Source organism: Neofelis nebulosa, chromosome 14 (assembly GCF_028018385.1).
Source record: "Neofelis nebulosa isolate mNeoNeb1 chromosome 14, mNeoNeb1.pri, whole genome shotgun sequence".
Classification (NCBI taxonomy): domain Eukaryota; kingdom Metazoa; phylum Chordata; class Mammalia; order Carnivora; family Felidae; genus Neofelis; species Neofelis nebulosa.
The window spans coordinates 44897924-44924964 of NC_080795.1; the positions used below are offsets into that span (position 1 = coordinate 44897924).

Sequence of the window (27041 nt, forward strand, 5' to 3'; positions counted from 1 at the left end):
CACAGGAGTCTCAATAATACAAATCTTAATTCACATACCTTAACTCCTCAGAACTTACCAGAAAAAAAAGATCATGCTGCCTTAAAAAAAAAAAAAAAAATCTCAACTATCAGTAAAAAGTGAAAGGAGGAATAGCTTTCCAAGATGATTTTCTAAGTCCAGATACTTCTTTTCTTGTTGCTGTCAGGTACTTCTCTAATTTCTAATTCTAATTCTAATACAAATTTTAGCGTAACTAAGAAAGACAAACTAAAATTACTCAGGGATTTTTATGCAAAACTTCCAATTGTGTGTCCTAAACTCTTTTACTCCAAAGTGAGTTCACAAACTCTGACAGATGTTTTATAACTCTGTTTAAATATTTAGTCAGTAAAAAGATGAAATAAAAAAAAAAACTCAGAATGATTTCATTCTTCTCAAAAACCAGGGTGGTCTATAGGCAATTTTGGTACCAGTGGTGTTGCCGGGGGAACAAAATGAAAACAGGTGCCATCAAATTCAAATTAAAGATTTAGTTCTATTTTAAACCACCTTAAACAATGTTTCCATAAACTTTCTAACTGATACTACTATAAATTTGACAATATTTTATAACAAGAAAAGGATTATAAATTGTCTGTAGACCATCAAATTTTAACTGTAACAAATTTGGACTGATTGGCAACACTTCCTTTTAAAAAACTTGCTTTCATTAAATATGCAGCATCATTTAAAAAATGGAATAAATATATAATAAAAGGCAAGTCAAAATAAGGAAACAGAGTAAGTATAAACTTTGATAGTCTTTTTTGAAAGATTTTACCTTGAATCTATTCAGTTTTAAAAACTAAAAATCGAGCACAAAAAAATTCAAATTTATTACATGTAAAAATAGTTTTGTAATTAATAAAATTATGAAAAGCCTACCTTTTCCTGATAAACCTAACTGTGGTATATATAAGCTTTATTGTTAAGAATTGCAGTTTTCTCTGCAAAAAAATCCGGTAACTTTCATTTTATTTTAAAGAATGTAAGTACATGGTTTCTGCCATTAAATAATACTTTTCACTCCTAAAAGAGATATGAAATGAAATATATGAAAGTTAATTGATGTTTTAAAAGATACATTACAGTATTAGATGTTTTCTTACTTGTTTCATAGTTATTAGTGACAAGCCATTTTATTTTCTTAAAATGGCTTATAAGAAAGTTTTAGATAGGTGATATTGCACATAGGTTGATGTTCTTGAAAAGACTCTCTAAGGCTTTCAGAAAGAGTTAAATGTCTCGTTCTCAAGGATGATTCTAGATATACAGGTAAGATGAGATACACATTCTGCAGTATTATTAAACAGAAAATAATTTATCTTTATATCAGTCTTGACAACTTGAAAACTTTTTAAACTTGCAGGGGCATTTCATCGTGCATGGATCAGTATTCTTATATTCTGATTACAAATAAATCAGATTCCATTGTCATTTCAAATCTTTCAGACAGTAGAAAGTTTAATTTTTAGCAGTGCTGTGCGGAAACACAAGTTGGTTCATTAGTGTTTAAGCACGGCTTACGGTGAGCTCCGTTACTTGGATGCTTTCCAGAATTTAAACACATTGAGTGTTCTATCAGCTAGTTTTCTGAAAAACTTAGTTTTCAGTATTAATAGTTAAATGTGTTTGAAACTAGTATTTCTAGTTTAAAATTCTCCCCCATGAAATTACATGCAAAAATAAAAGAAAGAATTTTTTTCAGATTAGCACTTGTAAGTATTTAAATCATAAAAGAAAAATACACAGTATTATATAAAGTTGACCAATGTAAAACTTCCTTTACAGTTATGTTAGCTAAAGTTTCAAATAATCTCACTTGCGTATAATTATAAAATTACTGTACTGGTCTACTGCTTACTTTGAAAGTGATTAATCAAAGTCAGAGAAAGCCAACCATCAACTGAAGTGTGTTTCAAATTTCCTTCTCATAGAAATGTCAAAAAAAAGATGAGCCAATTTTACTTTAATTAAAACCTCATTTAGAAATACGAAATAAATGTTTTCTATTTAATTCCAATTATATTTCAATTGTGTCCAGCTTTCAAACTGCTTCTGCTACTTGATTACACGTGCTAAATTAATCTTTTCTTATGATTCATATAAAAAAGACTTAAAATCAAGACTTGGATTACTTAATTATTTAGTAGGTACACAGTATTTTACATCTTATTCTAAATCAAATAGCTCATTAGCAAAAAAATTAACCATAAACAAATTAGCCTCAATTCATTAATGGCTTATTTATCTCTTAAGCAATGCATTACCTAAGACAGTTACTTAAACTTTACTCTTCAGATTTTAGAAATCTAATTTTTTTAATTCTTTTTTTCTTACATTCTCCACTATCTCATAAAAGCCCAACAAATCTACTGGTCTAGATTTCTAATTTTGAAGTGCTTTCCCAAAAGAGTTAGAAGTAACTTTTCCTGCTAGAACCATGGTATGTTAGAGCAACTCAATCATAAAGTACCCTGAAGTTCTGTGACCCAGGAAAAGACTCCTCTAATACCAAAGGACCATAACATCAAACCCACAAAATACCTTATAGCTAGGTTTCAGATGGTGTATTTGGTTGGGTCAAATGCAGGAAGACTTGTCCTTTGTATAACCTAACATTCCTTGTACATCCTTTCAGAGAGTAAGAAGGTAAAGGAAATAAATTCAACTAAAATATTTGTTCTGCTAAAAAGCAGTCTTCCAAAAACTGAAAGTAGAAATTTTAGAACACATCTAGAACTCTTTATCATGTCTTCTTCAGGTGCTTCACACAGATAATCAAGTGGAACTACCCTAAAAATCAATGAATAAGGGAATACAGACCCTACAACGAATCAAGCAGCACGCTTGCACAACCGAAAGTTAACTCAGCACCACTTACTACCTGTAGCACGTGAGGCAAACAAGTCTCCCCCTCCTCTCTTTCCTTCGCTTACCTCCTTTCTCATACACCGTTCTTTTTATGGCTTAGCCCTTCAAAGGCATCTGAAGGCAGGAAAGATTCAGGATGCCTTTCACATAAGAGAAAAAGCAACTCTGTGATGAACTAGAGAGATACTCAGAAAAGGCTCTAGCTGCCAGCACCCTTCCAACTGTAAGGCCTTCCATCTTTCTCTCTCTACTTACAGAAAACTCTTCAACCCTTTTAAAGGTTCTCATGTTGACAAATATTTGAAAAGTAGTACTTACTGTAATGTATAAAAAATGAATGAAAAAGGAAAAACAGTATTGAGTCATGGTAAGAAGTAACAGTCCAGATGCATATAGAAATCATTCAATTTAATGTCAAATCCTCAGCCTCACTTAGCTTACTAAATCTAAGCCACTCAACATTGTGTTTAAATGTGAAAAAAAGTCAGTATTAAAGAATATGTACAAAATGCTAAAATATATCATTGACAAGGCAAATGAAATTAGGGAATGTATAATAAAGTTCTCTGGAATGAGAACCATTCCTTAAAACATTTCTGTCAACTGTCTGACTTTTAGAAACATTCCCTAAGAAATGAGAGAGCAGTCTGTATGAAGAGAAGGGCTACCTCTTTACATGGACACTTTGCACCTAGAACTACTGTCTAAATCTACCTGGGGTGGGGGGGGGGGCTAATTAGTTAGACAACGTCACCATCTCTCTCAGAGTCTCTAGCAGATTTAGAAAAGAAAAAGATCTGAGTTGTGTTTTGTTTTCTTGTACTCAAAGTTCAGCTAAGAGTAAAGGCCTATAAAAGAATTCTTATTTCCCCAAAGGTTTCAAAGAAATTGCTTCAGTAAATCAAAAGAATGCTTTCTCTATTGGCCAAACCCTATAATTCAAGAGTAAAGGGTTATTTAAGATGATTAAACTTTTCTCAAACAAAGAAGTGGAAAGCTAAGTAGTAACAAGGTTAGTGATCAGAATTCCAGGAAACTGCTAAATTCTGGCACATTCTGATCATCCAACTATTACTGTTGCAGGGGGCACAGGGGACGACATTCCTGGAGAACTTTTGATGCAGGCTTAAATTTTACATAGACAGAAGCCATATAATTGCTGTGAAATGCTTCAAAGCTCCAAGAAGCAGCTACTACACTTTGCCATGTTTCTTAAAAAGAAAACCCACATACACAAAAACCACACATTATGGACTTTGGGTGCTATTTAGCTCCAAAAATACCAAAGAATCAAAAAGATAATATCCATAATTAAAGTTCGCTCTCACATACATACATACATACACACACACCCCTTTTTTGTGTTTGTTTGTTTGTTTGTTTGTTTGTTTGTTTGTTTGTTTTAAGCAGGCTTGACGCCCAGTGTGGAGCCCAACATGGGGCCTAAACGCACAACCCTGAGATCAAAACCTGAGCCAAGACCAAGAGTTGGTCGCTTAACTGACTGAGCCACCCAGCCACCCAGACCCAAGGTCTTACATATTTTGTGTGGCCTCTAAACTTTCTCATTGCCCACGTATTTAGTTATGCCACTGACATTTTTCCAGTTGTCACAGAATCCCCTTTTCAATTTGGTTCTGTAAATACTTAGGATCTACTTCATACAAGGATGAATACAGCATTATCTTACCTCTAGGTTAAGGACCTGAAGTCCACTGCCTGGATTCTAATCCTAGTTCTTCCAATTACTCGGTATTTAATCTGTGCCTTAAAGTTATCATCTATAAACTAGATAATCTTAGTAACACTTACTTCATAGGGGTATTGTGAGGATAAATGTTAGCGCATACAGAATACACAGAACACAACTGTAAAAAGAAATGTAGCACTGACACCTGTTACAACAGGGATGAACCTTGAAAATATCACACTAAGTGAAAGAAGCCAGGCACAAAAGACCAAATACAGTGCAAAGTTCTGTTCACATGCAACGTCCAGAAGAGGTAAGTCCATAGAGACAGAATGTAGACTGCTGGTTGCCAAGGTCTGCAGGAAGGGTTATATGAGGATACAATACTCAAGGAGTACTGAGTGATGAAAATATTTTAGAAGAACACAGAAGTGGTAGTTGCACAACACTGTGAATGTACTAAACACCACGACTGTTCACTTTAGAATGGTTAATTTTATGTTACATGAATTTCACCTCAATAAATTTATATTTAAAAAAACAAACTATTCATTGACATCTTTAAGAAATATTTAAAACAATGAGAGACATAGAGAAGAAATTCCATAAATGTCAGCTATAACAATTATTATCCATGCCACAAAAACTAGTAAATACATAGGATACAATCCTATATTCCAAAAATTCAAAAAATATACATTAGAGTTTTATGTTTATTTTTAAGTATTCATTGTGACAATTTATTTCTTTTAAATTCAGCATGAAATTATGTAATTCATCTACCAGGAACTCATTTCTCCCCAAAAAGATATTCATATAGAAAATATATATATAAGATGAAAACTAAAAAAAATTACCGTGTATACTATCACATGTTACCCAAGTACAGTACTTATGTGTTTAACTATCTGGAAAAAAAGCAGCTAAATAATTGAGAAAATAGAAACAAAATAACAACTAAAAAACTGTTCTGTAAATTTAACCCCACAAATTAAAAATATATTGTTATACTCACGATGTTAAAATGTTAATATGTAAACTACCACTAAAGGACTCATGCATATATTTACAAACTCAATGGAATGATCAATTTGTGATAAATCAGAAAAATTCTTCATAATGGAAGACAAAATGGGCATTAAAAATTTAGATCAGCCCAGGGAAAGCAAATTTAAAAAGGACATTAAATCATAAAGGTTGTATTGTGTAGCTATCAGAGACCACTAACTCATTTTCTTGTTTTAAGGCAAAAAAGAAAAAAGAAAAAGAAGATTGGAGTAGAAAAAAGCTTTCTGTATTCCAAACTTGAACCAATCATCCTATAGTTCAGGGAGAACATGTAAATAAAGGAAGAGATTACAGTCAGCTCCCAAACTATCAATTATAGCAGCAAGAGACCAAGTCTGAAAAACCCTTCATCTCAAATAAAAAAGCTACCAGAAAAAACTAAGATGCACTTTCTACTATTATCTCTAAAGAAAAACCATGAAATATTCCAGAAGCAAGAGAACAGTTCACATTTTCCATTTCTTTGCCTCATATGTTTTTACTATTAGAAGGATGTCTTTTTGTTTTCTTTGTCATTGCTAATGTTTACCTTATAAATTTCCATTAAATATGTTACAAAGGGTTCCTATTGCGAATAACAGGAATATATATATATTTCAAATATACATTTATAAAAAAATGAAAACTGCCATTAATAATTTTAATATCAATTTAAATTACTGGAATAAATTTTCAGATATTGTATGTTGAGATCAAAGAGTTGGGGCATGACACATGTAATCTTTACTGGTTCAAAAGCAAGATTTTTAGGTCAAGCTTTTTTTTAAATAGCCAAATGATTAACAATTAAAGAAAAATATGTATTACGTGTTTTATGAATAAAAAATAGTTCAAATGAACAAGGTTTGTGGGAAATAATGCATTCTACATCACACATCAACATTGTTAACATTACACTGCATGTGCTATGAGAAAGAACTTTACAACTATAAAGATTACCATTTTTGAAATGTTACCTTTTTCTCTTATAATTTTTAAGAAAATAAGTCAGCTAACATCCTGGAATTATTTAAATGTGAGTTACCCCAAACAAAGAGATGTAATTTTCTTACATTTCATGAGTTCCATAAAATTTGAACAGAATATATGTTCGGGGCACATGGGTGGCTCAGTCAGTTAAGTGTCCAACTCTTGACTTCAGCTCAGGTCATGATCTCACAGTTCATGGAATCAAGCCCCACATCAGGCTCTGCACTGACAGCACAGTGCCTGCTTGGGATTCTCTTTCTCCCAGCCTCTTTGCCCCTCCCCTGCTCATGCTCTTATGCTCTCTCCCTCAAAATAAATAAATAAATAAACAAACATTTTTTAAAAAATTAGACGTTCTGTATGCCTTCCAAACTTTATGTCTAATATCATGTGGAAACAGTACGGTGGCTCCTCAAAAAATTAAGTTCAGAATTAATTCCCCTATGGTCTAGCCATGACACTTCTAGGTGTATACCTAGAAGAATTAAAAGCAGGAAGTCATATATTTGTATATGAAGCATGTACACAGTTCATAGCACCACTACTTATAACAACCAAATGGTAGAATCACACCAAATGTCCATAAACAGATGAATAAACAAAATGTAGTATATACACACAATGAAATATTATTCAGCCTTTAAAAAAAGAATGAAATGTTGACACATGCCTACAACTTTGATGAACCTTGAAGACATTCTGCTAAGTGAAAGAAGCCATATAGAAAATGGCACTATTGTATCATTCAACTTATATGAGGTATTTAGAATGGTCAAATTCAGAGAAACAAAAAGTAGAAGGGTGGTTACTTGGGGCTGGTGAGAGAAAGTAATACAAGGTTATAGTTTCATGGGTACACAGTTTCAGTTTGGGATGATGAAAAGTTCTAGAGGTAAACAGAGGTGAATTACAGAATAATATGAATGTATTTAATGCCATTTAGAAATGGTTAAAATGGTAAATTTCACCACAATATTAAAAAAGAAACAAACATTATTTTTTTAATGTTTATTTATTTTTGAGAGAGACAGAGTGCAAGTGGGGGAGGGGCAGAGAGAGAGGGAGACACAGAATCTGAAGCAGGCTCCAGGCTCCCAGCTGTCAGTGCAGAGCCCGACACCGGGCTCAAACTCACAAACCGCGAGATCATGACCTGAGCTAAAGTTAGACACTTAGCTGACTGAGCCACCAGGTGCCCCATAAAAGGAAACAAACTTTAAAATAAAGTTCTGGAGGTGCCGGCACCTGGCTGTTTCAGTCAGCTGAGCGTTCAACTCTTGATTTTGACTCAGGTCTTGATTCCACGATCAGGGGATCAAGCACTGCATCGGGCTCTGTGCTGAGCATGGAGCCTGCTTAAGACTCTCGCTCTCCCTCTGCCCCCTACCCTGTTCGTGCTCACTTGCTCACTCTCTCTCTGTCTCTAAAAAATAACTAACTAAATAAATAAGTAAAAAGAAAATACTGAAAATTTAAATAAGTTCTGGAAATGGATGGTGGTAATGGTTGTACAACAAGGTGAATATATATGTCATTAAACTGAACACTAATGGATGGTTAAAATGGTAAATTTTGTTATTTACATTGTCTAATAATTGTCTTTTAAAAAGTTGGGAGAAGTCCTTCAATCATTAGTTTCACCTGGAACTACTTCTACAGCGGGTCAGAATATAGTGGCCAAGAGGTTTCTGAATATTCTATAAGCAGCTAACCCACTACCACAGCTAACCAGCACTCCTAAACCAAGCATGCTCAGCAAAATTATTACTGCCCTTCAACCTACTGGCCTTGCCTCAGTCTGGCAACCTTACAAAATGCTTACATTGCTTCTGCAGCAGTAAGTGATGCACTGTTAAAAATACAGCACCTGATGGTCAAGGCTTGACTGTGTTTCAAAGAATACACTTCAAATCCATTTTTTTCCATGGCTAATGGCTGCATTTCACCCTCAGTCACACTCTCTTCTACCTAACTAGGGTCTTGTTTCACTGTTTATCATCCTTGGCCCTGCTCCTTATGTCTTTAACCCTCTCCCTGGATCCTCCATCTCATTCCAAAAGCAGCCTATCAAAACCTTCTCCAACTATGAGACCTTCAAACGTTTTCCCTAAACTCCCTCTTCTTCTTTGCTCCCAAATACCTCAGACAGTCTACTGCTGTTGCTTCCATTTCTGTACTTCTCATTCATTCTTTGATCTCTCAGAAACTGGCTTCTGCCCCACCAAACTGAGCTACATTACTGAAAGCTAGCCATGACCTCCAATCTAATAACCTCTGCATTGCTACCCAACCTACTGGCAAAAAGAAGACAAAAATTTGTTAAAAGGTCACCAGTCACCTCCTTCTTAAAACTCTTCTCTCTTACCTAAAATACCATAAACTCCTAATTCTCTTATCCTCTGGCTTCTCTTTTACCTTCCTCCCCCAAATCCCCCAGTATTGGTACTTGTTATTCCGTCCTTCATCTTTTTTACCCTCTCTCCTAGGAACTTTTCAAAACTTTTCTTCTTGAAACTTTGCAAAATATTTCATAAATTCAGAACATCATCAACACAACAGACACCAGAAAGAGTCAGGTAGTTGGAGAACAATTCCACTTACCCCAAGAACTAATTAGCTGGCAATAGAGTATGCTTCCCTACTGCACACGCATAGACCAGTACTCAAGGTTAAGAAAACCACATTTGTATGTTTTGGCAGGTAATATACTTTTCAAACGAAAAAGCATTTAGAATGTTTTCTTTTTTAAATGATGGTATTGCTACAAGGAAGTATCTAACAATCTGTTCATTATTAATTGCATGTTTTCTGATATGGTTAATTATTTAGGCTTGATGCAATCACTCAGTTGATTAAGACTGCTTACTGATATGAAAGAGAATATTAAAATTATATTTTATTTTAAAAATTATAAATTTATATTTATATAAATTGCAATGTAAATTATAAATTGCAATGTAAATATCAGCTTCTAAAACTCAAAAAAATAATTTCCTCTGAAAGAGTTTCTAAAATTCTATATAGAAATCTTATAGAAAAGAAACAGGAAAACAAAATTCATGGAGAACTGATAGGTTATACCTTGACTTAAAAGTTGCCATAATACTTACATTCTTTAAAAGTATAATTTATGATACTTAATGGATAATTCATTAGTATGAAAATTTTAAACCAAGGGCATTTTCACCTACTTTAGGATTGTTGACAGGCAATGGCTTCTTTATCTAAGTTATTCCCTCTTGCCTTAAACAAAGAAATCACTCATTTTAAACCTTTATCATAAAAGCAGAATGTATATGAAATCATTTCATTTAAGTAATTTTTAAAACATTTTAAGGTTCAAAAAACTTAAAGATATGGGGAAGTTATCAAGATACAGCACTAAATGGAAAATGAAAATTACAAAACAATATGATCTCATGATTTCAATTTTAGTTAAAAAACAGTATGTTCTCATGGGCGCATATATATGTATATATGCAAATCAAACAGGAATACCATATATCAAAATGTTAACTGTAAACCTCTACGTACAACAAGGGCAAGTGATTTTTACTTTCTTCTTTTTACTTTCCTTCCTACAACAAACATGCATTACATTTGTAGCTGGGGTTCCTGGAAGAAAAATCTCTATATTCCATTCAATTTTCTGCCTTATATTTTGACAGAGTAGAAAAGCAGCATTTTCAAAAGCTGTATAGAGTGGCTTTTTAGCATTGTCAATGTTCTCATGAACCTGATCCATTAACAAATCCTCTTAATCCACTTTCAAAATATACCAGAAACCAACTACTTCTATCTTCACTCTTTCTACCAACTTCATCATAGTCACCATCATTTCTTGGTTGGTTTATACAAGCCTAGTAAACTAGTTTATGTGATTCCACCCTTATAACTCTTCAGGCTATCCTTATGTCCCTCCCCTAGACAGAAATCCTTAGTGACCACTCATCTCATTCAGGATAAAACCTAAGTATTTACTATAACTTCCAAGTCTCTATGATCTGTACCATGAGTTACCTGGCACATTCCCACTTCAGGACCAGTGACTTTGCAGTTAGTTGCCTCTACCTGGTATATTCTGCACCCAGATATCCTCATTTCCTTCTAGTGTTATTCAAGTGTCATTTTCTCAATGAAGAAACCTAATACAATACATCAACCACTTCACCCCACCCCTGAGATTTCCTATCTCACTTCCTTGCTTTATTTTTTCTCCTGTAGAACTTCTTACTATCTAACATAATAGATGTTCATATTTATTTCTCTTTTTTTTTTTTAGTTTTATTATTTTTTCGGAGTTCGTAATTTATTTACTTAAATTCTACACTGTAATGCTCTTCTTTATTACCTCTCTTCCTCATTAGAATGTAAGCTCAATAAAGAGACATTTTCACCTTTTTTTACTGCTACAACCTCGGCACCTAGAACAGTCACTAGTACAGAGTAGGTGCTCAGTAAACATTTGGGGAATGAATGAAATGCACTCCTGTAAAAAGCAAAGCTTCCCAGTCACAGTAATAGTTGGCTTGACAAATGTCATGAATGACAGCAACTCATTTATTCATACTCTGAAAATAAATACCAAGCATGACTTTACAGAGGGCTAGAGAGCTGAAGAACAGCTACAGTAAATAATAATGTAGTCATATTTTCTCAAGCCTAAAAGGAGACATCTATGTTCTTCCCTTCAAAATTTAGGAATAAATTTATGATCTGATTTAATACATTAAAGAGACTCTAGGAGATTACATTGCTGTTATTGCTGATGCTAAATAAGTAAGCAATATTGTCTAAAATCATACTGTTACTCTTCTAAGTTTTCCACTAGAATATTCAATTCCAGTCTATGAGGGTGGATATAAAACTTTCCTTATGTTTAAACAAAAAACAAGCTGAATACGGTACTACTATGCACCTGAGGATCTATTATCTAAAAGATCTTCGGATATTTTATAAACATCAATCAATGCTGTGCAAAGAAAGCTAAGAGGGAATAGGCAATTAGATACTGTGAAGAAATGGAGGCAATCAGAAGAAATACAGTGGTGGCAGTGACACAAGCTAAGCAGGAGGTATGGATAATCTGGGTAAGTGCCATGGAAAAATAAATATCATGATTGGACTTGAGGCAAATGGAAACAGTTCAAATTGGCTTCGTACAGTACGCTGTGGAACATATGATGTCCATATGTCCATTACCAACAAACTGAAACATGGAAAATAACAAAAGCCAATGCTGTGATGGCTACAAGAACACACCCAGTGCCAGTCTCCACCACACCACAGCAGCATAACTTACTACAGCTGCCAGGTAAGCTGGCTAAGGAGTCAGAAGCAATAAGAAAAAGGGAAAGACCAAACTATAAACTGTTCTTTCCCTACAGAAAAAAAGCTGGGATCTACACTAAAATGTAGAATGTGGCCACAATAAACGCCGAAAAGTGCAATTTTTTAAATTATTTTTTTTGCCATAGACAGTTTCCAAAAGTATAAAATACTTTAGAATTAAAGAGGTCAGCATTTTATCCAAAACTATAAATGATTTAAAATCCAAGAAACTAAATAAGAGTGAATCAGTACGTTAAAAAAATAATAGGAGAGAATAACAAGTTTAAAGAATTGTAAATGTGACCTTTCAAGTTTGAAATACAGACTAGAGAACTAAAATGGACCAAAAGATGTGCAGGAATCCATTGTTTTATGTGAGTGCTAAGAAGTTTCCCAAATTTTCTTTCTATATTCTCTAATGCCCAAAGTGATTCATCTTCAGGACACAACCAGAGTTGAAATAAAAGAAGTAGTGCTTACGCAAATGTCATGAAGGACCAATTTACACAGCAAAGCCAAACCTATAAAAACCTTTAAAAAAAGCAATATTAACATGTCAGAGCCTATCTGGTGGTCCCGATCTTTTCAACCAATCAAAGCCAGACATTCCCAGCCAGGTGAACTACATAAAAATAATCTCAGCTCTAATTCAGAAATATATTGGTTGCCACTCACTGAAACTACATAGTAATAAAACCCAGCAGTTAAAAATACATAACTATTTTATAGTCAATATCAATGTCATTCCTGTTTCAACCTGACTTCCCATTCTACCCCCAAACCCCCAAACTTGAAACCAAGTACAATTTCTTGAGTAGCTGGAGTGTGGTTAAAGAAAGGAAGCTATGCTTGTTTGCATGGAATCTGCCATTTCCTCCCTGCCAAAACACTTGTTTAAAAAGTCATGTAATATTTCTATTAAATTGTAAATGCAGCCGACAAGGAAATGGCCTACTGGCAGTGTATTACCTTTGTGGCAGTGCCAACGGGCCTACAGCAAAATAGTGCACATGATAATTTCAACATGCATTCCCAAGTAACAAAATTGTGCTTTACATAAATACCACAGAACCTGAGCAAGATCCAGAAAAAGCAATGAAAATTTGCCCAAGCTTTCATGCTTGCCTATATCAATTGTATGTCATAACTAAAGCAAAATAGAAAAGCATCTACATATGTCCAGGAAGCTTGTGAAGTTAGATCATATAACCCTGGGAAAACGATTGCAACTTAAATCTGTGTATTTCTTGTTAACCACTGTAACAACTCACTAATAAAAATTAAGAAAAACTGTGGGTATCAAATGAACCAAAATGTACTAACTACATACAAGTCCTTAAAGACCATAATGCAACTTATTAACAGGAACATATGTTCAGTGTAAGCCGCAATTGTTATGTTAAATTACTTCTTCCTTTGATATCATTCATTTGATTACAGAACTTAAGAGATTCACAAACCTTCCAATTAAAATGGTGACCTTTAGTTTATAAGTCACTTACTGCAATGCTTATAAAGTCACCTCTGATCATTTATCCCTTACCTTTCATTATATAACAAAACTACATGTAATTGTGCTATGTAAATGATCCCAGATGTAATGAAGATGATTCTACTTATATAAAAGTTATACTGAAAACAAAGTTGGTATAAAAAATAATTAATTTGTAATCAATACAGTCCTCTAGAACAGCTGAAGAATTCTATTCTTCAGGAATTTAACTAAAATACATATATTTTAAGTCAGTTATATCTTACTCATTTTTTAAAATATGCCTATTCAACCATAATTTCAAAGTCAAATTTGTTACAGATAGCACTTCCTCCAAAAATTTTATAAATTTTTAGTTATTACACACTTGAATTACAGAGTCAATACCTGCCCTCAAATACTTTCCAGCCTCCTAACACACACACACACACACACACACACACACACACACACACACACACCCTTACATATTTATGTCTTCTAAAATTAATGCTAGCTTAGGTCTCTAACCTAAACAGTTTCTCTGACTGGTTCCAAAATAAAACAAAACTTACTGTGACCAGTATAGTAGGCCTATACAATTGCTTTTAAGACATTAAGGCTTGGCAATTATATTCCCATTAGCAAACCAAAGCTACTGTCCAGAGGCCAATGCTAAGGGTGCTCACTAAGTCTTTCTGATCTTCAACAAAGGAACAGGATCTAAAGTATAAAAAAATTATATCAATTTAAAATTTAAATGTCAAATAAATAAACTATGCTTAGTAAAAGTTTAAAAGGCAAGCTATAAGTAACGACAAGCCTTTCAAGTTGTATTTGATTAGCATTTACTTACTTTCATTTTTTAATTTATTTTACTGACTCTTATTCTAAGTTATAAGTACAGCATTTATTATTGTAAGAAAGAAGAATCTGAGCCTGCCAGATTTCAGTATTTATACCAAAGAACTATCTTTGAGATAGGAAATGGAATTGAGCACATATTAACAAAAATCTTTAACGGATGCTCTTATGTATAAGTCATTCTGCCAGGTTCATTTACACACACAAAGAAGAAACATACCTGCACTTAAAACTGAGATCTGGTAGGGGAAATAAGACAATTACATAACTATGATAATACACAGTAAATTAAAAAGTACCATAAGAAAGTCATAAGAAAAGTGATATGAGAATTCAGAGAAATAAAAGATTTTTTTAGTCAGTGATAAGGATATTTGGACAGTAACTAGACATACCTAAAACTAACCTTTCTACAAATAAATCAGTGTGGTGGGGGAGGAATCATATACAGATGCCGTATACATATATACTCATTCCAGATTAAAATACAGAACAATGATACATTGTGATAAATAGTAAACAAAATCATATCCTAAATCTACAATATATTAAGAAACTCATTTGTGGAGCATTGGTATTATTACTGAGAGCCACAGTTCTGAACCTTTTTGGGTCACTTGAAAATTATGAACTCATAGCAGAAAAATGCACATCTGCACAAACACCAATATTAAAATACAACTTCAGGGGTCCACTGATGCTATGAATTCTCTGCCCCAGAAAAGTTCTAATCTCCTGTGAATCATGGTTTGCATAACTGAGCTAGTATATAGTGAAAATGAAGTAGAAAACATCAGTCTACCCTGAGGTTAGAAAAGAGAGTCCATGGGGCACTTGGGTGGCTCAGTCAATTGACTCAAGACTGTTGATTTTTGGGGCGCTTGGGTGGCTCAGTCGGTTGAGCGTCTGACTTCAGCTCAGGTCGCGATCTCGCGGTCCGTGAGTTTGAGCCCCGCATCGGGCTCTGGGCTGATGGCTCAGAGCCTGGAGCCTGCTTCCGATTCTGTGTCTCCCTCTCTCTCTGCTCCTCCCCCGTTCATGCTCTGTCTCTCTCTCTATCTCAAAAATAAATAAACGTTAAAAAAAAAAATTAAAAAAAAAAAAAAAAGACTTGATTTTGGCTCAGGTCATGATCTCACGGTTGTGAGATCAAATCCTGTGTGGGGCTCTGTGATGACAGAACAAAGCCTGCTTGAGATTCCCCCCTCCTCAAATAAATAAACATTAAAAAAGAAAATATAAACACTGAAAAGAAAGAAGAGAAAGAAAAGAAAAGAAAAGAAAGGGAAAGAAAAGAAAAGAAAGGGAAAGAAAAGAAAAGAAAGGAAAGAAAGGAAAGGAAAGGAAAGGAAAGGAAAGGAAAGGAAAGGAAAGGAAAGGAAAGGAAAGGAAAGGAAAGGAAAGGAAAGGAAAGGAAAGGAAAGGAAAGGAAAAGGAAAGGAAAGGAAAGGAAAGGAAAGTCATGTATTTCTGCCTTAATGGACTCATTCTATCTTGCTTTATAAATACAAGTTACAATCCAATTCTGGGTCACAAAATCAATTCGGATTACCTTTTTTGTTTAATGAAAGTATGAAGTAGAAGATTCACACACCTGAAACAAATTGTACATAAAACAGTACTTATCTATACATGTGCAAAATGGGTCACAACACAAAACATATTTTATGGTATGGACCACAGTCAAAAAAAAAGTGTCAAATGTCAATGCCACCTTTTAATTATTAATAAATCAATGTAAATTGTGTACTGTAAACGTTCCTAAATGCAGAGAAATACTGCCTTTGCCGATATCCTACATTAAAATCCTGAAAAGATGGATTCTAGCATAATTCTTTCAATAATTCTTTAAAGCATGATTCTTTCTTAATGATTCCTTCTCTAAGTAATACTTAATGTAAACATGACTTCAAAACGACAATTCATATTCATGTAATTTGTATGTCAGTAGGAAGATGAGGACTGCTTCCTCAACAGTGACCAAACTATTCATGTTTACAAAGCATGTGGCAACACAACACCAACAGCAAGGTTTGAATCTAAGTCAACAGTGGGAATTGGTCTTTCCTGTGAAACCCTCAAGGGTGACCCTAAACAAGAGAAGAGCAGGCCTAAACAAGAGAAGAGATCTATTTATTCTGTTCTCTTTGCTTGTTCGTCTCTTCAAGAATAATAACTCTGACGGGACAGAAATATGTTGAAAGTGTCACTGTAATAAACCTTAATCCCCAATTTAGGGGCTGGAATGCCTGATACTCCCACATGTACAGGACCACAGGGCAGAAGAACTCTAACTTTCAAATAGAGTGAAAAACCATATGCCCTGGAAGTAGTATTGAAATCCTCCAATGATACAATTTGTCCCACTCCTCCAGATCCTTGGCTATATCTGATCTAAAAGTAATGGTTAACAGAATAAAGTATCACTTACTTAATCAGGCAGAAAAATGCAGGGAACAGACAAGGGGTAAGAAAGTCAATATTAAAAGAAAAGAAAAGCACAGGGAAAGTAAAGCAAATGTGGGGAGAGGACCATGTGAGCATTCATGTGCGTGCACTGTCTGGGGACAGGGAACAAAGTAAAGGCAACAGTGAGAGAGAAAAAAAAAGGAAGATGAGGATAAGTTCAAAGGAGAAAAATAAGTGAGGTATGTAATGACAAAATAATAAAACTCATATTTGTAGTCTTATGATCCTATATAATTTGTAATATACATACATATAATTGAAGTTTTTACAGTGTATGGTCTCATACTCTAGACAACTGGATATATTTATCTACGCCGCTCTCCCCACAACAGAAAGCTAAATAATTTTAACATTAGAATGCCAGTTCCACCGGACTGGAAGTTCCAAGGGAATAGGACGCATGCCTGCTCTGCTTACCACTACATCCTCAAAGTCCGATCAGCAAATGATAAATGTGCACTAAACATGTATAGAAGGAAATAAAGGAAAGAGGAACGTACAGAAAGAAAATTCCAGGGTACTTTCTTCAAAAATCACACACCCATACTTAAATGACATTTAGTTTCTCTGACACAAAATAAGCAATGTAGTAAGTATAACAGATCTACACTCCAAGTAGTCTAAAAGTCAAATTCCCTGTCTCCACATTAGAACATGCATTTCTTATACTTTAACATTAATACCAAATCAAAAATATTTTAATATTATGGATTAAATTTATATTACTACTAAAATGAGTATGTCCCACCATAAAAATATACACAATTACAAGGTAGATAAGTTTGAAAAGTGTTATTCTCATTACTAAAGGAGTCATTAAAAATTTTTTTTCCAATATATGAAATTTATTGTCAAATTGGTTTCCATACAACACCCAGTGCTCATCCCAAAAGGTGCCCCCCTCAATACCCATCACCCACCCTCCCCTCCCTCCCACCTCCCATCAACCCTCAGTTTGTTCTCAGTGTTTAAGAGTCTCTTATGCTTTGGCTCTCTCCCACTCTAACCTCTTTTTTTTAATTATTTAAAAAATAATAATTTAAAATGTTTGCACCTATTAAATATTTACACACCTTCATCAGAACACACCTACTGCCCAAATAAAGTAATATATATAAATACAAATAAGCAACCCTCTATTTGTAGACCAGTAAGTCATTTGCATGTAAACAGGAAGTAAAAACCATTTGACTCAAAGATCTCCCAATAGACTGATTATGAAGGAAGAATTACAAAGGGACTTAGAGTATTAGACTTGGGGTGCAAAGAATAATAGGGGACAGCTGGAAAGATAATAAAAGCAGTAAAAAGTCAAATGACTCACAGATCTCAGCCAGCAAATAGAAATAAAGCAGATTAATACCAGAGAAAAGTCAATAAAAATGAGAACAGAAACTTAACAACAAAAAACAACCAACCCAATTTTCTTCACATAAGATATACCAATGGAAAGATACTCAACATCACTGGTTATTTGGGAAAAACAAATCAAAACCGAGATACCTGTTCACACTCACTAGGATGACTATTACCAAAAAGACAGAAAGTAAATGTCAGAAAGAATGTGGAAAAACTGGAACCACTGGAAATAACTGCTGGTGAGAATGTAAAATGGTACAGCTACTGTGAAAAAACTATGGAAGTTCCCCCCAAAATTATACATAATGTAATCCAGCAATCCCCATCCTGGGTATACACCATAAGAATCAAAAGCAGTCTCAAAGAAATACTTGTATACCCGTGTTCACAGTAGCATTATATACAACAGCCAAAATGGGAAAGCAACCCAAGTGTCAGTCAGTGGACGAACAGATAAACAAAGTGTGGTATATACATACAAGAGAATATTATTCAGCTTTAAAAAGGAAGGAAATGCTGACACATGGTACAACATGAATGAACCTTTAAAACATTATGCCGAGTGAAATAATTCAGACACAAAAGGACAGATATTGCATGATTCCACTTCTATTAGGTGCTCAGAACAGTCAAACTCATAGAGACCAAAAGTGGAATGATGGTGACAAAATGCTGTGGGGAGGAGATAATGAAGAGCTACTGTTTAATGGGTACAGAGTTTCAGTTTGGGATGATAAAATTTTCTGGAAATGGATAGTGTGATTGTTACACAACAGCATGAGTGTACTTAATGCTGCTGAATTGTATACTTAAAAGTGATTAAAATGATAAATGTTATGTTCTGTATATTTTACCACAATAAAAAAATTGAGAACAGAAAGACTAGGAGATATTGATCCTAATATTAGTCACTATTAATCTTAAACTGTATATAATTTAAAAGGAGAGAAAAAATTATAGAAGGTGTAGTGGTTGAAAGGTAGCCCCCAAAAGATGTGTCCTTGTCATGATCCCCAGAACTTCTGAATGTGGCCTCATTTGGAAAAGAAAGGTAGTTGCAGATGTAATGTCAAGGAACTGAAAGGAGGTTATCACCCTGGATTATCCATGTAGTCCCTAAAAACAATGACAAGTGTCCTTTTAAGAGACAGACAGAGGGAAATTTGAGGAGAAGGTAATGTGAAGATGTAGGCAGAGATGGAACAATGCAGTTACAATTCAAGGAACGCCAAGGATTGCCAGCAGCCACCAAAAGCTAGAAGAGCAAAGAATGGATTCTCTCTTAGAGCCTCTGGAAGGAGAGCAATGCTGTGAACACCCTGATTGTGAAAGAATACATTTCTGTTGTTTAAAGCTACCAGATTTCTGGTAATTTATTGAGACGGCCCTAAGAATCTATTGTGGGGGTAAAAAGATAAAATAAAAAGTAAGAAAGGGAGCCTTGTAAGCATAGAACAAGTCATTGAAGCCAAAATTTAGCTACGAAAGCCAAGAGGAAAAGAGGGTACCTGGGCTTCACCATTAAGCCACGTGACGTCCGTGAACATGAGTGCTGACGGCAAACTGCTGAGGCCAGCCTCCCATCCTGGGCAGGGCAGGAGTGAGGTTTGCCTGCATGCTCCTGGCCAGACGTATGGGGAATCTGGAGCAGCACATCCACAGGGTCAGACCACAGAGAACGGCTGCACCCTGCTATCTCAGGCTTTAAGGCGGAGGCTTTCAGCCAGGATGTTTCTGTGAATTAACAGTCCCATATTCCTTCATCCACTCCCAAATAAAATGAAGATACCTGTCTTTTGCTCGTCATGTTAAATGCCTATAGGGAATCTTCCAAGAGGCAGTGCCTGCACCCCACACTAAGACGGGCCAGCTATCTACTGAGCCATATACAGTAGAGACTGGGAGAGGGCAGATGTGTAAATATGCCAGGTGGGGCACTACTCAACTACAACCCCTCCTCAAGCCTAGTCTTCTAGAGTTCAGCCAAATTTGATCATTAATTAGACAGGAAGGAGGTCATTGATTCATTTTTATTTCTAAAAAATGGATAACTCAGTTTCACTCCTTTGATGGAGATTTAATATCTTTTTTTTTTTTTTTTTTTTTTTTTTAAGAAATCTTGTTGGATCAGGAGTATACCTGGAGTATACTTGTAAAAGTAGTAGTGCCATGTGATTTGAGGTAGGGGCAAGCTACTGTGTGTTTTGTTTTTTAATATGCAGTATAGAGGGTGATTTTTTTCCTAATGTCTGTGTTTACTTTGCATGTACTGGATCATTTATTTCACATATTAAAACGCACTATTTCCCCAAAAGGGGTAGGAGTAAAGAGGCAAGTTGTAAAAAACAGCAAGGTTAAGGAAAGAAAGATAACATCATTTTCAAAAACATTCATCAAAAGTACCTTTTCCGTGTTGAAATTATCTACAGGGTTCTTTTCTTCATAAGTAAGTGATGTAAGGATATAGGGAGACAGACGGAGAGACAAAGAGAGATCTTTTTTTAGTCTAAAGTAATTCCTAATTTACTCTTAAACAGATTGTCAAGCTGTATATAAGTTGAATTCCCTGAAAACTGCCATTTAAATGCCTCCAATTGTCTCCTTAAGTCACATTTGACAAGTCTTCCTAAAATATACAATATATGTCTATATTTTATCTTTAAAAGGTAATAAGCATTCATGTTGTGTTGTGTAGCAGTACAATTCTTAGTTTGATTTTTATCTTCTTTCCTTCAGTTGATGCCAAGCTATCTTCAGTCACAGTACTTGCTCTCTCAAACAGTTCTTAGTCTGACTCAAACACTTCTGTCCTTACCCCTTTCTCTATGCCAAGCAATGGGTAATCAAACTCAAAAGACTGTAAAACAAAAGAAATCAACACCAACACTGTATTTAAAAGAATCAACAGGGTCTTAGTGATGTCTGTGAAACAAAGTGCCTGGGTTTGGTAGTGGGGTACAGGGACAGACATTTAAAAAATAATACTATTCACTCATTTCCTGATTATTTGGTAATTATATTTCCTAGAGAGCTGAGAAAGAGGTAGATCTCCAAAGAAGTATGTGGTTAACCAAATTCAAAATTAAAAATTTTAAATCCCTTTGTTTATTTAACTGACCAAAATTGATTCAGTTTCTTTATATTTAACTTTTTAAAATAAACTGGATTTTGATAAAACTTGTTTCATTTAACATTTTGAGTTTTACTTCCATCTGTTGTTATTCCTTAATCTGTCATTACTGCTTAATTTTAATCTATTTGCTGGATGTAAATTTATAACCACATTTTCATCCTTTTCCTATTTACAAAGCTTTCCATGTTTTAATGTGATTTCATCATTGCCTTTTACTAGACAGGTAATTATTACTCTTACCACAGCAAAGATATAATCTGTACACACTACAAGTTTCTCTTTTAAAAAGAGAGAGAAAGCAAGCTGTATAAAAACTAACCAATTAGTATCCTTTGCCATCAAACAAATCCAGTGTTTTTGGTAGCTCTTTTTATTAGGAAATTCCTCCATGAATATCTATATCCCCAATACTTCTTATTCTCCCTGAGGAATGATTAAAGATAAGCATCAATCTTTGACCAATGATAAACCAAAGTGTATAAAACAAATGACCTCAGCCTTAACACCTTCAAAAGACCCATTTTCAATTCACTAACAAGTTCCAATTTGATCACTTTCACTTTCTAATTTAGTGCCATCTTTAAGTTCTTCATATCCCTCAGGCTATGACACTCAAAACATATGTCCTACAAAAAGCTTAATCAGTGAAAGCCACGATATTAATTTGTGGCTATTTAGGCAGGAGCAACTCCATTCTAAATCATCAAAAATGGATGCATCTCTTCTTGACCCAAATTTTTGCCGGCCGAAGCAAGCACGACCTGGGCCTCAAGCAGGCCGCCTGGAGCCTGGGCATACTAGAAGGACGGTATGTCTGAGAATAAGACTAGGAAACCAACACCCAGTTCACTCAGTCAGCCTCCTTGTTCCTATGACATACCTCTAGAGGGTAGGCATAGTGGGAAGGGCTATCATCTTGTAACAACAGCCAAAGGGAATTGCAGAAGGACTAGGATGTGGAGGCTAGGGAAGCTGGCCTACCACATCCTAACTAGCGTCCTGTTCCAGATAGCCAACTAAATGCAGTAAATTATATACTATCCTTTACTTATCTTAAAAGAACTAGCATTCTTTGCCTCCATCTGTTGCAGTGGTCTTTCCATCACTCACATCCTCATTCCACTGTGACAACTTTATAAACTATTGGTAATCTCATAAGCCAACATTGCTACAAAAAAAAAAAAATGGCAGGGAACATGAAAAATTTGCCCATATTTCTTCCCACTCTGAAAAATTTAGAAGGTTCCTATTTTAAAATAATAATTATAATTATGAAATTAAAATGTTTGCTGATTTTTATTTTTGCTAGCCACTCCTTCATCTGCATAGAGTTGACATATAAACACAAAAGATATTTCTTTTTTGTCAAGGCAAGAAATGGACTAGCATGAATTCATCTCTCAGTTCTGCCATTTATAAACTGTATCATCTTAACAAAAAACGTAATTCTTTAAGTATCCATTTCACCCAATCCACTCATTAAAATGGAGATTAAAATATGTATTTTGGGGCTCCTGGGTGGCTCAGTCAGTGGGCATTGACTTTGGCTCAGGTCATGATCTCACATTCCGTGGGATTAAGCCCCATGTCAGGCTTTGAGCAGACAGCATGGAACCTGCTTGGAATTCTCTCTCACTCTCTCCCTGCCCTTCCCCCACTTGCACTTTCTCTCTCTCAAAATAAATAAACTTAAAAAACATAATTATTTCACAGAGTGGTTAAAGTGAGAAAATTGTTTAATTAAAAACAGAAAACTTCAGGGATGCCTGGGTGGCTCTGTCAATTGAGCGTCTGACTCTTGATTTCAGTTCAGGTTGTGATCCCAGGGTCATGGTACCAAGCCCCAAGTCGGGCTCTACACTCAGCTTGAGATTTTTTCTCTCTCTCCCTCCCCCTGCCACTCCCCCACTCACAAGCACTCACATGCTCTCTCTCTAAAAAAAAGGAAACTTCACTATTTCACTCACTAATCTGAGTTTCATATACAGCCAATTCTCTTATACCTTAACTACAGCTTTACTGGCTCTCTAACCTCACTGAAAATAACACCGAGATTCTGAAATAATCGGTTTGGGTCAGGGCCCAGGCATCAGTATTTTTTCAAAGCTCTCCAGGTAACGGCTATGTAGGAAGTGTGAAAAACACTGTCTAGCTCCCTGATCCATTCATTTCCTATACCCTCTCCTCTCTCTTCAGGTTATACCCCATTGTAACCACCAGAACAACTCTCTCCACAGCATCCTTCAATGCCCTGGAGCCCCATCGTTCCGAGACACTCATTCATTTCACCTCAAACCTGAGCTCAAGGCCATAATGTGCTGTGCTCCACTGCTGAGCACTGCTAGAGCAAGGCTAGAGCAAAGAACTGTATTGGTGACAATACAATTCTCACTTTCCAACTTTGGCTGTGTCCTCAACAATCCTTTTTTCTCTCTTGGACAGCTCTTTCTTTTTTCCTCCCACCCAACCTCCCACCAAACTAAACTTTGATGAGCAGTAAATACTATTAATTTTATCAAAATTCTACCCTTGAATACATACCTTTTTAATATTCTTTATGACAAAATGAGAAATGCACACAAAGCACTTGCCTCGCATACAGAAGAACGGTGATTATCTAGAGGAAAAGCACTTGTGTGACAGAACTGCAAGCCAAACAAGCTGCAACTTGTTACTAAGGAACAACTGACAGACAAGCGATGGCAATTCAGACTTGGACACAGGACTGACATTTTCTCAAAAATGAACCGTGTGAATCTGTCATTTCAAGAAAACTATCGTATTTGCCACCAATGATAAAATGCAAGCTTTGGAAAACTTGTACCCACCACGTGACCTTAACAGCTTCTCAGTACTTGCAGTTCATACTCTCATTTGTACAAAGCAGTTCACGAACATGAGAAAAGTTAAATAATGATAACATAAGTAGCAACTTAAAACCATACTGTTCGGAAATGCACAAGGTGACACTTGATAAACTGTCCAAAGAACTTGCAGAGCCCAGAATTGCCTATATACAAATTATGAGGAAGACAAGAAATTTACTTAGGTGGTGGCTACCAAGGAAGGCTCTATATAGAAATAATATCTGAGCTGAGACTTGAATGAGTAGGATTTAGACTGGTAGGAAAAAAGTGAGATAGACCGATGATTGATAGACAGAATTTTAAAGAGAAATACTGTCTTCGAGTATATTTTTGCTATTTCACATGTGTTAATTCAAACTGCCAAATGATACTTTAAGATCCTAGAAGTCAGGAACCACATATTACAATTATTTATTATCAGACAGACTACTTCAGGGTCAAATTTAATATGTTAATCTTTGTGGTTAGAAAAATAAGATCTACACAAGGAGGAAACAGAACAGTAATAATCTAAGTCATAGGTTAAATCTCAGCTCTGGCACCTGGCTAGGTTGCCTTGGGTAATTCAGTTAACCTCATTAACTCAAATTCAAATACACCTAGTTTGAGGATCACCCTAAAAACATCATAACTAAAAGTACTAAAGACAACTAATAATCAGAAAAGAAATGAGAATCTGTGTTGCTGGTTTTATGCTGACTTTGTCATTTTTTATTATTTTGCAAACGAACAATTCATGTCATTTTTATTTTTCATCGTAAAAGAAATTAATATACACCAGGAAGATGATACATATTATATATAATTTTATTACTCGAAGAATTCTCTTTAAAGTGGGAGACAGACTTTTAAATATTTTCAGCACAGTACACTATTACTTATATTATTGAAATTCAATCCACAATACTGTATATCAGAAATTAATTCCAATTTATTCTTCTTCAGATGTTCCAAAATACTACATTCTCTTTCCTCCCATCTATTTACTTCACACATTTCTCCAGTCAGCCTGATGCCATCTTTTCTTCTCTATACACACACATTCACTCTCTCTCTCTCTCTCTCTTTCTCTCTCTCTCTTCATTCTTCTATCTTTTCTTCTTGAGGTGATTCCAGCCACTAGAGGGCAATAAGTTCACAAACACAGATGTACTTATCAATAATGAATTGAGATTCACATATGAAAAAACCTAAGAACTGTATCATCACAAACCCTGAAGCACAGGCAATTAGACTTGAATATGTAAGGTACATACTTCAAACTCAAAAAAATCATCCTGGAAAAGGGAGTTCACAGAAGTGCATAATAATGTTCAAAAAAGGAATTCCAGTTTCTCACTAAGACAACTAAAGAAATAAGGTTAATATGCTTACAGGTACATAGCAATACTAGAAATCATGATTTTTAAATATTAATTTCAGATGAGAGAAGAAAAAAAGGAAAACCAAAAACACAGAAAGGTAGAATCACAGGGTGGGTAGAAAAGTGAGAAATGATTTTTCAAAGGCCTCTACTGCTGCACTGAGAAAACAATGGATGGATTAAAGAATATAGTGGATTTACCAACCCTTTCTTCTACTGAAAAGCAAGGGACTATTTTACACGTATAGTTTGGGGGGAGGAAAATGGTGACTGTAGAGGGACATATAGCCTTCACTTCTTTTCTCACAATTAAGGATGTGGGGGGAGAAAAGTTAATATTGCTAACCTTTAACAGATAATTTTACTGTTTTTTGCACAGAACCTAAATTCAAATCAACTTATTTAATTTGTATTTATTTATTTACACTCACATTACAAAAATGCAAAATTTATATAACATCAACATTTTTAGCAAACCATCATTTTCTTACCCTCATTGGATGTATATCAGCATAAGGTGGTTTTCCTTCAGCCATTTCTATAGAAGTAATGCCAAGGGACCAGATGTCAGCCACACAGTTATAGCCTATTTCTTGAATAACCTCAGGAGCCATCCAAAACGGAGTTCCTATCACAGTGTTGCGTTTTGCCATTGTATCCTGCAAAAATATTACACAGATATAAATACTACTACAAAAACACAAAGGAAATCTGCCAACATATTCTTTAAACTGTATAGTGAAACTCTCAATTACTACAGATTGTATCTGAAATTGACTATTTTCTTAGAATTTCAACTAGAGCTCTGACAGGACATTCTTAAGAATTTTGAATTCTGTAATAACAAAGAATCCACAAGAAACTTATCTCCACCGTCATTAAAGATAGTCATAAAACAGTACTGTAACAGTAAAAGCTATAGAAATGGATCAATATAGCTTTCCTTTTTAAACGTTTAAGCATTTCAATTACATTTTTTCATATTCATTCAACATCTCTTGAGTTGTAAATAAAAGTAATAAATAATACTTAAATTATGGATCCTTCTCCCCAAGAACAATGTAGTTACATATTTCTTCCCATTACCCCCTCTAAAAAGTTATCAACATTTAGTCGCAATCAAATCTGGACATATAAGCCGAAAGAGTGTCCAAAATTACTGCACTTACGGTTAACTGACCAGCCACTCCAAAATCAGCCAATTTTGCATGTCCTTCTGTATTGAGGAGAATATTTCCAGCTTTTATATCTCTGTGTATTTTTCTCATGAAGTGCAAATATTCTAGTCCTTTCAAAGTAGATTTAAGAATAGTTGCAATTTCATCTTCTGTTAACTGGAAACAAATATTTATAAAACTAGAATGAAAAACCATGCTAGATAAACTCTTACAAAAGAGCATTGGTAACTAATCCTTCTTTCTAATGACCACTAAACCTCTAGGAAAAGGCTAAAAGATAAAGAACTGGGGGAGATTCCTGGGTGGCTCAGTCAGTTGAGTATCTGACTCTTGGTTTCAGCTCAGGTCATGACCTCATGGTTCGTGTGTTCGAGCCCCACATTA

General features: G+C 34.9%; 1 protein-coding gene across 1 annotated transcript in view; it reads right to left on the minus strand.

The window, feature by feature from the left end:
• STK3 (serine/threonine kinase 3) overlaps positions 1 to 27041 on the minus strand; it is a 285970-nt gene that overhangs the window by 175404 nt on the left and 83525 nt on the right. The window contains 2 exon segments of the mRNA XM_058698688.1: positions 25971 to 26138; positions 26649 to 26813. Coding sequence (XP_058554671.1) covers positions 25971 to 26138; positions 26649 to 26813 — 333 coding nt within the window.